The sequence below is a fragment of the Caretta caretta genome, chromosome 1, assembly GCF_965140235.1.
Source record: "Caretta caretta isolate rCarCar2 chromosome 1, rCarCar1.hap1, whole genome shotgun sequence".
NCBI classification, from domain to species: domain Eukaryota; kingdom Metazoa; phylum Chordata; order Testudines; family Cheloniidae; genus Caretta; species Caretta caretta.
In genome coordinates this window covers 54,583,303-54,597,760 of record NC_134206.1, presented here as the reverse complement: position 1 = coordinate 54,597,760, position 14,458 = coordinate 54,583,303, and the positions used below count along the sequence as shown (strand labels likewise).

The window sequence follows — 14,458 nt, the reverse complement described above, 5'->3', positions numbered from 1 at the left end:
TGACTGTAGAGGTGTTAACAGACCACTTCACCTAATTAATCTCTTAAAATATATGTTAACTACTTAGGCTAAACAATCTGTTCCGTCTTGTATTTAATTATGATACACAGAGTACATTTCCAGACCCAAAGCAGAGCTCTGTATAGCTCAAAAGCCTGTCTCTCTGACCAGAAGAAGTTGGTTCTTGCTTCTTTTAGTTGGAAAATTTTAAGCCACTTTGTAACATACATAGTTGCCAACCTTCACGCAGTAAATAAGCACCCCGACTTTCAAAATAAGCCACAAATCAAGCTAATCCCATTTTAAAATAAGGCCAAAACAAGCCAATCCCTAAAAATCCCAATGCTCTATGTGACTAGATCCCCCTGGTGTGCAGCCTGGGTCTGTGGTGGGCCCGCTGTGCACCCCTGACTCTCTCTCCCCTTGTCTCTCCTTACTTGGAGCCGATCAAAAAAAAAAAGAAGCAACAAGCTACAAGCCAAACAAGCAATAAGTTACAAACCAAAACCGAGCCAACAAGCCAATTAAGCCAAAAACAAGCCCAATTTCTGTGTTTTTTTCGTGGGTTTGGCATGTCTGGTAACATACTATGTAATCACCGCACACACCACTGTTGTTGTTTCTGGGATCTCCCTTTCTGAAAGCAATCATCCCATTTCCTGCAAAAATGTTCTACATTCGGCTTATATTATTCCTAAATAGATATCCAGTAAATATTCCTCCTTACCTTGGCTAAGGTTTTCACAACTCTAAACTATCCAGTAACTTTAAAGTAATGGCACAGACTCCATTTTCTTTAATTTACCTGATACAGCCTGTTGACCTTTGTGTCCGTCACTGGTTATTTTCTGCCTCCCTCATTTCCTAAATGATATTGTTTATTAAAATTCTAACTATCCTACAGAGATGAAAGACTTCACAGTAGTATTCTGAGATGACAATATATTTCCAGATGGTTGAGACTGCCAATTTGAGGCTTGATCCAAAGCCCAAAGAATTCCACTGACTTTAGTTGGCTTTGGATCTGGCTCAACATTTCTGGTTTCAGACTGCTTTAATATTAAGGTTTTCCATCAATTTTAACTGCTTTGTTGTCTGTCTTAATAATACCACCTCCACTTTTCTCACAAGCGGACCAGGATCAGTGGACATCAGAGTGGGCATTGTGCCTTCTTTAACGTACCCGTTCCCCTGTGCAATCAATCCCTATCAGAAACAAGAGAATTTAAGTACAGAACTCAGTGGGAAGATCCCCTACTCAGCACCAGAGGCTGACAAGATTATTCTCAGTACTAACCACAGTACTATCAAAAGTCACCCCAGAATGCTGCAGAGAGCTGCTCGTATTCATGGTATTTGTGCTCCCCCTTACAAGCACTAACCAGGCAATGTTTAAAATGCACCTAAATTCTATCTTACTGTACACCCTTCAGACATTCTAAAACCTGAATTTATTTTCAAAGCATTGCCACCTTTGTTACTTAAAAGTTGCATTCAGAGTTAGATCTTAGTACCCTTTAAACAGACTGGCTATTAAAAGCGCTGCAACTGTACAAATGCAGCCCAAGGACATGATTTTTCCATTCAGATGTCAGAATATCCTGAAATTTTAGACAGAGCTTTTGATTCTTTCAGACTTTAAATACCTTAAGCCTTGGGGTAAGTCCCTTACAGGATCATAAATAATAAAATGTTTTCTTTCTGCAGTTGATTACCAGCTATCTACTTCTGTATTAAAGAAACATCTTTCAGATATTTAGTTCAATGTTTAAAATTTCAGAAATATGATCATGGAGAGTGTGTGTATATCTATATCCATATCTATATATAGATAAATTCACTGAAAATTATTCTGTTGTTTTTAGTGGTAGGGAGGAGAGAGGGGGGTTCTGCCAAAGGTAGAAAGGCTTGGTTCCCTTTACTCCCAGAAGAGTTTCACATAGTCAAGTGTTTATAACTTTGGAATTGCAAGCTGAAATGACCATATGTAAATACTCTTTCTGTAGGTTTCTTCACCTACTGTACTTCCTTCTGCATGTTATGTTTTGTAACCTTAATCTCTGATGCAAACAGATCCATGTTATTATTTAACATTTCAATTGTGGTAGCATATGTAACATTGAAACAAACAATTCCAAATGCTATTTACATCATAGAATCATAGAATATCAGGGTTGGAAGGGACCTCAGGAGGTCATCTAGTCCAACCCCCTGATGAGGACCTGGTCTGGTGTTCCTTTGGTTGATTTTTTTTGCCCCTTTTCTATCCTCAAGTTTGTGCTGTATTAGGGAAACTCAGTTTCAAAGTAAAAATATCCCCACAGCACTGTAGATTTTAAAACCATATTTCCTCAGCCTGTAATACACCAGTACTTGTCTCATTTAGAATTACTTCTTTACAAATTTTTGTTCCGACCACACAGTTTAACTGCACATAAGCCACATTTAAATACTGTATTCCCTGAGGGGTTTATTACACTTAGTCTTTCTTGGGTTCACCATAAAGCTTGAGGTGAGTCTTTTCAATTATTCTTGGTTTATCAATTGTCATTATTATATTCAAACTCAACTATTTTAGTTTAAATCCCATGGGTTTATACCAGAAAGAAAAGAAACTGATCAAAGGTTTTGAAGATGAATGTTTCCTAATTAACTTGCACTGAATGCCAGTGGATATAGGCAAAAAGTTTCTAGTGCTGACTTGACTTCCTTATGAAAGACCTGATGTAGAATTATTAAACTTTGACCTTTCCTGTTTGTGGTTTATGACCTCCAGACACTGATGCATGATGTTAATCCAGTCACAGTGTTTTGGGAAATCAGCACAAAATGACAGGCTGTTACATTTGGCCAAAGAATCTCTGTTACCTAAGTGTAAATCCCATTAACAAACAAACAAGAATAATAATATAGCTCCATATCCCCTACAGATGTGCAGTAATGGGACTCAGGATTTAGTATGATAATGTTTCTGCACTTGATAGGTTACTATAAATGTGTCACAACCTTAACTCTTCCATTGGAGAGATGTTTTAGATACAAGTATATTTATAATATTACAAAGCCAATGAAAATGCTATTTCTTTCATGTGGCAAATTTTTAACAAATCAAAGGACTGAACACAATTACCAGGAATTTTGTGCAGCATACACAATAATAAAGAATGAATGCTTCTTAAATTCTACTGATCATTTTATGCTACTTTCCAAAATATTGACTTCTCAGGTGACCTACAAAATATTAAATAAGGACACTATCAAGTTAGACAAAACCAAAAAGCATTATACTTCTGAATTGATCCCTCTAGTATACTTCTTTATAGTGCATTCAGATTTTTTCAAACTCTAAACAGAAGAGTGACGTGCTAAATGAATTGTCAGCAGCTTTTTAAAAGCACTTGAATTTCTTCTGGGAGAAGTTTCACTGACACAGAAAGCACTGCACAGCTACCTCTGTGTGGGATGGCCTACAAAATATTTCAGATATACCAGATGCAACATATTAGGCTGTGACAGATAAATTGGGATGTGTCTAGGAACACTTGTACCTAAAAAGAAAATTTACCTTTTAACAGCCAAAACAGCTACTGTTTTTCTTTTTCCAGCCAATACAGAATGTTCCATTACTTCACATTAGAAATATAACACCCACACCCTTTCAACCCTTTTGCATGTGAATAAGTGTACTCAGTGAGACTACTTGTGGGTAAAGCTACTCATGTGTGCAAGTGTTGGCAGGATTGAGGCAATAGCGTTCATTAATGCAGTGAACACTACAGTTAAAGCTGAGATGGTACAGGAAGCAAACTGCTTTTGCTGTAACGTTTCCTACTACTGACATTAGCGTAAAGATTTTTCTTTTTAATTCCATCTTTGGTGCATGGCCATTATGTAAGGTAACTTGATCTTAGTTTTTCTGGGCTATGTTACTATTGATCAGTTTACCGCCTTAGCTACCTACTCAAAGACATCCTGATGGTAATAACAGATACCATATGGGTACTGTGTTAAAGTGTGTGCATAAGCTGCAACTGCACCTAACAAAATGAGTGACTATTATTCTAAACATTTTCACTCAGTGGGATAAATGCTAAACACAGTTCTCAGAAGCACTGGTGGAGATTTCACTGAAGTCCGTGCGTTGAACCTCCAGGTGAGTTTGCATGTCCAGTAACTTCTGCGGGGGATACCTGTGGCTTTCTTTTCAAATTTTAAGACGTCTGCACATCTTATAGCCCATGTACGCAGCTGGTTTGTGTTCAGTCTTTAATAAGCCTGCAAACTACAGGTCCTAACATTATTCTGTCAGAAATGGCTGAGAAGTTTATGAACTCAGTAAAATTCCCCCCAAAACATCAAATATCTCAAAAATTAACTAATTAAACTTACAAATATGCTCCAATATACCAGTGTTTGCTGAGGGCAGTGAAGTAAGCTAATTATGAACATTCTATGTCAGCCTGTGTTTGAAATATGACATGACTAATAAACTCTGAGAAACTTTGCAAGAAGCACAATTCCTGGATATTTCAAACTGCCATAGCTCATGAATGTTGCAGTTGATTACCTCAAACCTTCCATACAGAAAACAAAATCACCTCTGTCACGTCACAGGGTCACATGTTACAAATTCCAGGCAGACTGGGTACTTATAGTGTAATTAGGAGGGATATCAATTTTCAGCTTTTTAACAGGTAACTAGTTATATTCTTAAGTACTGAAAAACTACTGTGCCCATAATATTCTGAAATCAGCTTTACACAGGGCATGCACTGTACTGTGTGGTAAGGATACATTTTTTCATATCGGCCTCTATGAGACATAAGAACATAAGAACTGACATATTGCATCAGACCAAAGAAGTATCCTGTCTTCTGACAGTGGCCAAAGCCAGGTGCTTCAGAGGAAATGAACAGAACAGATAATCAAGTGATACATCCCCTGTTGTCCAGTCCCAGCATCTGGCAATCAGAGCCTAGAGACACCCAGAACATAGGGTTGCATCCCTGCCCATCCTGGCTAATAGCCGTTTAAGGACCTATCCTCTATTAATTTATCTAATTCTTTTTGAACCATTATAGTCTCAGCCTTCACAACATCCTCTGGCAAAGAGTTCCACAGGCTGACTGTGCATTGTGTGAAGAAATACTTCCTTTTGTTTGATTTAAACCTGCTGCCTATTAATTTCATTTGGTGAACTCCTAGTTCTTGTGTTATGAGAAGGAGTAAATAACATTCCCTTATTTACTTTCTTCACACTAGTCATGATTTTATAGACCTCAATTATATCCCCCCTTAGTCATCTCTTTTCCAAACTGAAAAGTCCCTGTCTTAATAATCTCTCCTCATACAGCAGCCGTTCCATACCCCTAATCATTTTTGTTATCCTTTTCTGAACCTTTTCTAATTCCAATATATCCTTTTTGAGATGGGGCGACCACATCTTCATGCAGTATTCAAGATGTGAACATACCATGGATTTAGATAGATATGATATTTTCTGTCTTATTATCTATCCCTTTCTTAATGATTCCCAACATTCTGTTAGCTTTTTTTTTTTAACTGCCGCTGCACACTGAGTGGATGTTTTCAGAGAACTATCCACAATGACTCCCAGTTTTGCGAGAGCCCTTTGTACTTCTGTAGTCTGCTTGGCACTTACCTATCTTGAGTAGTTTTGTATCTTCTGAGAATTTTGCCACCTCACTGTTTACCCTTTTTCAGATCATTTATGAATATATTGAATAGTACTGTTCCCAGTACAGACCCCTGGGGGACACCACTATTTACTTCTCTCCAATCTGAAAACTGACCATGTATTCCTACCCTTTGTTTCTGATCTTTTAACCAGTTACTAGTCCATGAGAGGACCTTCCCTCTTATCCCATGACTGCTTACTTTGTTTAAGAGCCTTTGGTGAGGGACCTTGTCAAAGGCTTTCTGAAAATCTAAGTACACTATATCCACTGGATCTCCCTTGTCCACATGCTTGTTAACTCCCTCAAAGAATTCTAGTAGACACAATGATCTAACTGCAGGCCAGATCACAGCCTGACAGGAAAAAGCATTCTACTGGAAATTAGAGAACCCCACAATATTCCTTTCACAGAATTTCCAGGAGAACAATCCTCCTGAGTGAGAAAAAGGCTTTCGACCCACGCAAGCCCCTAAAACTCACTGAGCTCAGGGCAGAGTCCGTTAAAGGACTGGGACTGTTACCTGTAATATGCTACCTGGGACTCCTTTCTACTGCTACGGAGATTGCACAAAAGATGCTGCTGCCTCAGGCAGCATTAGCTTTAGTGTGCATTCTCTAGGAGAGAATACAATATTTTTCCCCACCCCCTCCCCAGCCCTACACCTCTCCTGCCACAGATCTCTAGCCCATCAACAAAGTTCTGCTCCTTTCAAAGCAATACATCAGAGCCATGGGTCACTCCGGCCAGAAACAAAGCATCTAATTGTGTTGGTCTCCTGATACAAAATATGAACATTATTCTGACATCAGATTTGTCAACGGATTGTATTCATATTTTGTAACAAGAACTAGACTCTTCTGGATTATCAGGAGGCAGCAGCCTTTGCTTAACTAAAAAGAGTAAGGAACGTGGATAACAAACATCATCGATTTCATCATCGATTTCCATTCGGTGTGACCTCCCAGATCACACCCTCCAGAAATCGTGAAATCTGTCAGAGTGGAAAGGTGAGCTTCCAATACTCAGCTAATTTTACAATGATTGCATGTTCTTGAAGTTTAAAATAGCAATACTGACTTTTAATTAGGGGGATAGTGATTTTAAAAAAAATCACTATCCCCCTAATTATGCTTTCAAAACTTCTGAAGGCCATGATCATGCATTTGTATCAAGTGAGGGAGAGAGGAAATCCAGTAAACCCAGATCTTACATCATGATTGAAGGGCCATATTATATGCCATTTCTGTCCCTCACTGGTAATACCATCTTGATAAATTAAGTCTTACCATCGTCTTTGTCAGGCACAATAGTAACCTGAGTCCCTGGGAATTCCGAACCAATTCTTCCACCCATCGGCATGCTCAGCAGAACATCAAATGTCTCAGCTTCTTCATACAGGGAATCATCTATGATGACAATACGGCACATTTTCTCTCGTTCATCTTTGTCAAAGCGGAGAATGCTGTTATGGTCCTCGGGCCTGGATATGTAATCTGAGTAGGACAGCACAGACATTGGGACAGTACCAGTTGCTGTTCCTGTGAGACAGAAGTAAATAAGCACCTGTAATATTTTAAAGAATCCCTTACTAAGGTTGAATTTTATTCTCTTTAGCTTTCCATTTTTATTCCTATTTATTTTTAGACTGATAAGATGCATCCATTGCAAAGTATGTACAAGTATCCATTAAATGCATGTACAAAGAAACACTGGAGTTGCCATATTGGATCAGGCCAATGGTAGATCTAGTATTCTTTCTCCAAGAGATGCCAGTATCAGCTGAGTCTGAGAAAGGTGTTAAGAAACAGTGAAATAGGCAGTTAGGAGATCGCCTGTCCCACGGAAAGTTTCCTTCTAATTTTCCCAATAGTCAAAGGCAGAGCGAAGCCGTGAAGCATGAGGGTTGCTATCTCTTACAGAATTTGTTTGTTTTTTAGTATTTACCATAATACTACATTGGTATTATTATGATGTACAAAATAAACAATTCTTAATAGCAGAACAAGTTGACTAATGACAAATCAGTGAGCTCAAATGAGATTTTTTTGAACTGGACTATGTTCTGTGTGAGAAGATGGTCTTAAAACTGTCCTAATGGCAACTAATGCAAACTCTATTTGTTTTAATGAGCACAAGGAACAATAGTTTTCATTTCTCTGTTTTTTTCTGTTTGCTGGCAAGACTGAAGAAGCCCATGATACAGAACTGATAAAATATAACAATTTCTCTCATCTGAAAAATGTTATAAAGTCACTGCTGAGATAGCCCTGCATTAATCCTCTCCAGTTATCCTTTTAGAACCAAATTCCGGCACTCTTTGTTTTCATTCCCAAACAAGTGTGCACTAACTATATCTCTTTGGAATTTCCAGATAGGAAACTGCTGTAATATCCACATACCAATGTTGTGAAAAAGATTAAAATTCAACTCAACATTTGGCCACCTAACTTTGCATGGAATAACCAGTACAACTGCTGAGAAACTATTCCACAAATGTATTTACAAAATATTACACATTTCTGCCAATAAATAAGGCGTTACACAAAAGAGAGAGGTTTTAATCAGCGCAATTTAACATGTCACTTTAACATGTCAATCACTGGGAGTTGTGCACAGTTCAAGGGCACAACATAGCCCAGAAACTTTTGGTTAAGAAGAAAATGTTTTTCAAGGTGTTACGGCTTTTCGCAAATATTCTGTTTTAAAAGTCAGCAGATTGTATTGTACTTGAAAGAGGTGAACTTGGTAAATGTACATATATTTAACAATAATAAGGGGAAAAGGCATACTTAGGTAACCAGCACTGTTGCAGTGTGTGTCCTGCTTTCAGGATTTCATTACAAGCTGCAGATACACTTAACTTAATTCTCCCAGCTTGACAACTATGCATCCAAGGTCATCTACAAAAAGCATTAATCTTTCCTACTACCCAGATTTCTTTTGATAAGTGAGTATCTCAAAACACCACTCCATTTCTGTGCCTTTAATTTGGTGATCTCCAACCTTTCAGCTATGCTGAGCCATATGTAATTATTCTTGGGTTTGCAAGAGCCAGGCAGTTGAGTGAGTGAGAAAAGTTTTAAGCTTATGCGCTATAATTGTACTGAAAAAGCATTTTATAATGTGCTCAGCTACAGGCTTTAACATCAAATACCTCAACATAGTGTAAAGAAACTACATCATGAGGTGAAAAATGCGGTCGAAAAGCTAACCACTCAGGTTTTACAAGCAAAAAATTAACCAAGTAGCTTTCATCAAAGGTCTCACCAGTTTCAGAATTAGAGCTGATTGAAAGCTGGAACTTCTGTCCCTTGGGAAATTCTTCCAATGTTTATTTTTATTCCAATTCAGGACAAAATGTTGAAATTTTGAAAGTTTTCATAAAATTAAAAGTTTTAAAAAATGGATTCAGAAATGCTGAACCATTTTGTTTTGACAATTTTGAACAAAACAAAACATTTTGACATTCCTAAACCAAGATGTTTCATTACAGCTCAGTTCAGCATTGACTTGTATTAAGATGAGCTGCCTGGTGCCTCATTCTCCTGTTCCTCCCTATGGGATGAGCTCCCTGGTTGAAATACATCTCTCACGATGCACCACGGTGGTTCAGTTAGAGGAGAGACCACGGTACATCACAGAGGAGAAATGTAGTCTGGCCAAGGAGCCCAGCCCTGAGGGCAGAACAGATGCATAAATCATCCGAACAACATATCCCACAATGCACTGCAGCAGCTCACCTTTTCAAACAGAGCCACAATGAAACATTTTGATTCAGTTCCACTAACCTAAGTATTTCGATTCAGGGCAATCTAACCTAAAATGAAATATTTCATTTTAATTTTCCCAACAGAAAACTGAAAACTTTTGGTGCAGAAACCACATTTTCTGTTGAAAATCATTTTGATGGAAAAACATGGGACAGTTCTAGTCAGGGAAAAAATAAAAAAATAAAATAAAAAGAGACGCCTATATACAAAGGCCCTAAATTACACATCCTATTTCGTGCTCATTATTTTGCAGATGCAAACAACTCTGGGCTCTACATTGGACCTGCAATTATTTGCTGCTGTAATATAGATAATTTAACTGTCTACTGACCTGAGTTTCAAACATTATGTTATTTAGGTATCATAGAATCATAGAATATCAGGGTTGGAAGGGACCTCAGGAGGTCATCTAGTCCAACCCCCTGCTTAAAGCAGGACCAACCCCCAATTTTTACCCCAGATCCCTAAATGGCCCTCTCAAGGATTGAACTCACAACCCTGGGTTTAGCAGGCCAATGCTCAAACCACTGAGTATCAAAGTGAACATATGATCCCTGAAAATAATTTGCAGATACCAAATAGGAGACTACTGTTTACAAATCTAGTTTAGAAGGGAAGAAGAACAGCTAGCCAAAATAAGCGCACAAAAGGCTTAACAGAGGGGTGGTTAGCAGAAACAAGAATAATAATAAGTACTATTTTTATTTCTAAAGAGGTTTCCATCCAATTGTTTCTTTACAAACATCAATAAAGAAACCTTCCTGGAGCTCAGCTTTGTAGCACAGCCTCTCCAGACCTCAGGCCTCTTTGAGGCAGAACCATAGTGGTTCTGCTGCTTTATTGGCATTCTGTGGTGTTTCTATAAATACTAGAATTTCTCACTAAAAAGAAGAGGAAACCTGTAATACTCAAGAAAAAAAGCCAAAATATATTTCTCTCTGTCATAAAAACTATGCACTTAGCTATGCTAAGCACAGCTGTATCTTGAAAGCTCTATCAGCTCAAACAACATTTTTTAAAAGCTTGTCACTGTTTAATGAAGTCAAATGGAAAGACTACGTCTACTATCATACTACCTGTAGAGAATCTTTCATCTGGAGGATCTCAAAAAACATAACTGACATTACTTCCAGACATTAGGTACTGTACACAAGACCCTGTGAAATAGGCAAGGAATATCGATCAATGAACTGCAACTATTTCTATAATGGAACACAGCATCTATTTAACAACACACAGAACAGTTTAAGAAATAAAGTGAAGAGGAATAGCACTACCAATTGACATAGAAACTATACAAGCAGAAAATAATTACCAGTGCTGGGAATTATTTGTATATTCTGCGACAGAAATAATAATTATTTTAGCCTTGGTTATTATTTTCACTTAATCTAGATTCTGTTACCTTGCTGTGTATAGCAGATCACCATCAATTCCTGGCTGACATCTCCACTTCTTCTGACAGGAATGAACAGTTCCCCAATGTCTTCTTCAATTGTGTATGTGGATTGAGGAATAAAAACGGTTGATTCTGCAGAAATCACACATATTTATTTGTGTTATTTTATATACTCAAAGAGTCACAGGAGAAATAGCCAGAAGTTCCCCCCTCCCATAAATTCAATGTAACAAAATACTCATTTCTCAATGGTATAGTGAAATGTTATGTGAAATTTTGCAGCCAAAAAGAAAGCCAGAACCAAGGCCAGATGCTCTAAGGAAAGGGTTCTCAAACTTCATTGCACCGTGACCCCCTTCTGACAACAAAAATTACTATACGACCCCAGGAGGGGGACCGAAGTCTGAGCTCATCTGAGCCCCGCCACCCTGGGTAGGGGTGAGGGAGGAGAGGGGCAAAGTCCAAACCCAAAAGCCTCAGCTTCAGTCCTGGGTCGTGGAGCTCAGGCTTTGGCTTCAGCCTCTGGCCCCAGCAATTCTAATGCCAGCCCTGGCGACCCCATTAGAACAGGGCTGCAACCCACTTTGGGGTCCCGCCCCACGGTTTGAGAACCACTGTTAAGCACTTACTGATTAGTAGTTCCACTTCCTGGGATTTAATCACTGTAATGGGACAAATCACATGATTTACCATTACACCTGTCAGTAAGGGTTTGAAGGACTGGTCCTCCAATGGGCATCCAGAATTCTATCCAAGTTCTTTTAGTATTTCTAGACTATTATTATTACTAGTTGTTAGCCAGGAAAGGTTCACCACTGAGGATCACACAATCATTTCAGTATCCTCCTCTCTGACAGAAGTTTGTTAAGACCATTCTTGCTCATTTTGCACACACAAAACATGTGTTGGAGTCCTTTGGCAACTGGGGTGCTTAAGATGCAGGACTGGGTCCTTTGTGACTTTCACTTTGACTCTACACTATACGAAGTAGTATTCTCCTTAGTACAGGGATCATCTTTTTGTTCTCTGTACAGTGGTTAGCATGTGGTGCTATAATATAAAGATGATAATAATTTGATTTTATAAGAAGTTATAAATATACCAGCCGACGAGTGATCCCTAATTTTGTTCTTTGTTTGATTTTTCTGAAACAGTGTAACCAAAACATAGACTTCAAAAGAAAACTGGCCATTAGTGTGAACTCACAGAAAAGCCTGTAAAACATTTAGGATTTGGGCATGTCCATTATCTCTTTAGGCTTACATATATAAAAAAATAAGACGTCTCTTTCATGTTCTCTGGAATTCCTTTTTCTTATCTAAATAAGTGCTGCAGGCATATTTTTTTCTTGTAACCAGTTTTGCTCTTTTGGCTGGGAACGTATCTTCTGTTAATTAAAGCTAGCTATTTCCTTTTGGGTGCCAGAAGGGAAGATGGAAAAAATTCACCACTAGGTTTGAAAGTTATTTTAGCATTCTCTACTTCTGCAGAATTCTTAAAAACATCAAGCGTAAGAATGTCAGGTCCTATTTTTCAGACAAAGCAAATAAAATACTGCACAATCTGAAAATAAAAACTTCTAGTTATTCTATATTCCTATAAAGGCCATTGGCTTTTATGGTGCCTTTGGATTTCAGATTCTATTTTCTTATGTCCATCAGAAACTTAAGAGAAATAGATAGTTGTGGATACAGAGTATCCATCCACCCATACAATTTAAACAAAGATTATCTGTAATTTACCAAGGTTACTTTAACATAGAGGGTAAAACAAACAAACAAACCAACCAACCAACCTCCATATTTTAAAATCCAACTGCTGTAATGATTCTGTATAACTTAGATGACTATTCAAAGCCAATTATTTGGTTATTTCAGAATTTTTTGTAAGCAATTTCCTGAAAGTGTAATGTGATTTATTTGAAAGGATGTTCCACTACGCATTTTCTGCAATTGGAAAATGCTGCTGGCATGAGAGAAGGTTAAAAGACTGCTATGAAAATGCTGTAATTCTGGTTTGATAAGATCTGTTAACTTTCATTATTTCAGAAAGACAAAAAAGACCATGGAAAAATATCAACCTTTTAGTTTTAAAGTAATACCAGCTTAATCTTTAAAGAATTTATTTCTCTTTTTCTGTGGAAATAAATTAATGCAGAAAAATTCTATCCTATGGAAAAAATGTTAAAGATGCAATACGTTTTGTGCATCCTGTCTTTGCATGACTATGTAACTATACTGTTTAAAATCGCACACAACAAATTAACAAATCTTACATGTGGAGGTCGCAAAAATCTTTGGGAAAATGGCCTATGTGTTTCCGTGTTATGATAGCTGCCTAAGGCTCATGGCTGACTGAGTTTATATTCTCTAGAATTAGCATATGAAAATTCTTCTTTATTCAAAACCTTCCTGTTGTAACACAACAGTACTTCGCACTTATTAAGGCCTGGCTCATCTTTCAGCAGGGTCTCATTATTTAGTGCCTAATTCTGAACCACTTCAGTAAATGGGAGTTTTAACACTGACTCCTGTCATCACCTGTACACACAATCCACCAACATTTTGAAAGATGAATTGAGAGACCAACCCTTTCCCCCCGCACCCTCCAGTTGCCAAACCAGTCCCAGGTTCCCCCTCTTACCATATGAAATCTTGAGGGCTGGCACTGATTAAGGACCACACACAACCCTGCTAGAGCGCCCATTGGTGATTATAGGAACTGCATGCTTAGTCATTTCCATGTCCTCAACATACTGTATTTAATTTTGAACTTGATCTACAAACAGTGCTGCCCTCTGTAACTAAATAGGAATGCAAGATAACCCCCAGGTTTGATATATTCTAAATCTGAAACTAGCAAATGAAAAAGATTTGCTGGACACATTTTTTCTTGCCCAGCCACCTTCAAGCGTTAATTTGAAAAGAACCATAGAAAACAGGCTGTTCCAGCCTTTGCTTCTCTCAAGATTCCTTACTGACATCTTTCTGTGACCATGACCACTTGTTTCAAGTGTCTGGATGCAGTTCAAAAGCAAAACCTCCAAATGTTAGTAGGGCTGCTACTCCAGCACATGCTTTTGTTATCGCTTCTCTCCTCACCTACATTCAACTATCGTTTTATCTATTGTTGACACCTCAGCTGTCAAATGTATCCCTGAAAATAAACCAGTTGTACATTCACCCCTAATGCTATTTCTCTCCCATAAATCCCTGCTCGGGCAGCAGCAACCTGTGCAGAACTTCTGAAGTTGGGAGGGAAGAGGAAATGGAGCAGATCTTTATATTATTTGGGAGGCTCAAGTGTCACTGAAGGGGCTTGACCATCCCTTACTCCATGTGTGATTGGGTGGGGAGGAGGAACAGGGAAAATAGTATGTTTTGCTGAGGAGCATCAGCCAGGAAGGCTTATCTTGGTCCATGCACCCCAGTCAATCTCCCCTACTGTAATTCAGCTCTAGAGAGGTATTTCTCACTCCCATAGGAACACCAGCCCTGAAGTCAGAAGGCAAATGTTGTTTCAGAGAAACAGGGTTGCAGGCACATCATGTTGAAGCCTCTGTGCTGAAGGAACAGCTTGGGCTAGAATTT

General features: G+C 38.3%; 1 protein-coding gene across 1 annotated transcript in view; it reads right to left on the bottom strand.

Annotated features, from left to right (window-relative positions):
* Positions 1-14,458, bottom strand: part of FREM2 (FRAS1 related extracellular matrix 2) — a 216,361-nt gene that overhangs the window by 88,910 nt on the left and 112,993 nt on the right. Inside the window, exons 5-6 of the mRNA XM_048848460.2 lie at positions 10,875-11,000; positions 6,986-7,237 (exon numbers count right to left, since the gene is read on the bottom strand). Of these exons, the coding sequence (XP_048704417.2) occupies positions 6,986-7,237; positions 10,875-11,000 (378 nt within the window). The remainder of the gene's footprint in view (positions 1-6,985; positions 7,238-10,874; positions 11,001-14,458) is intronic.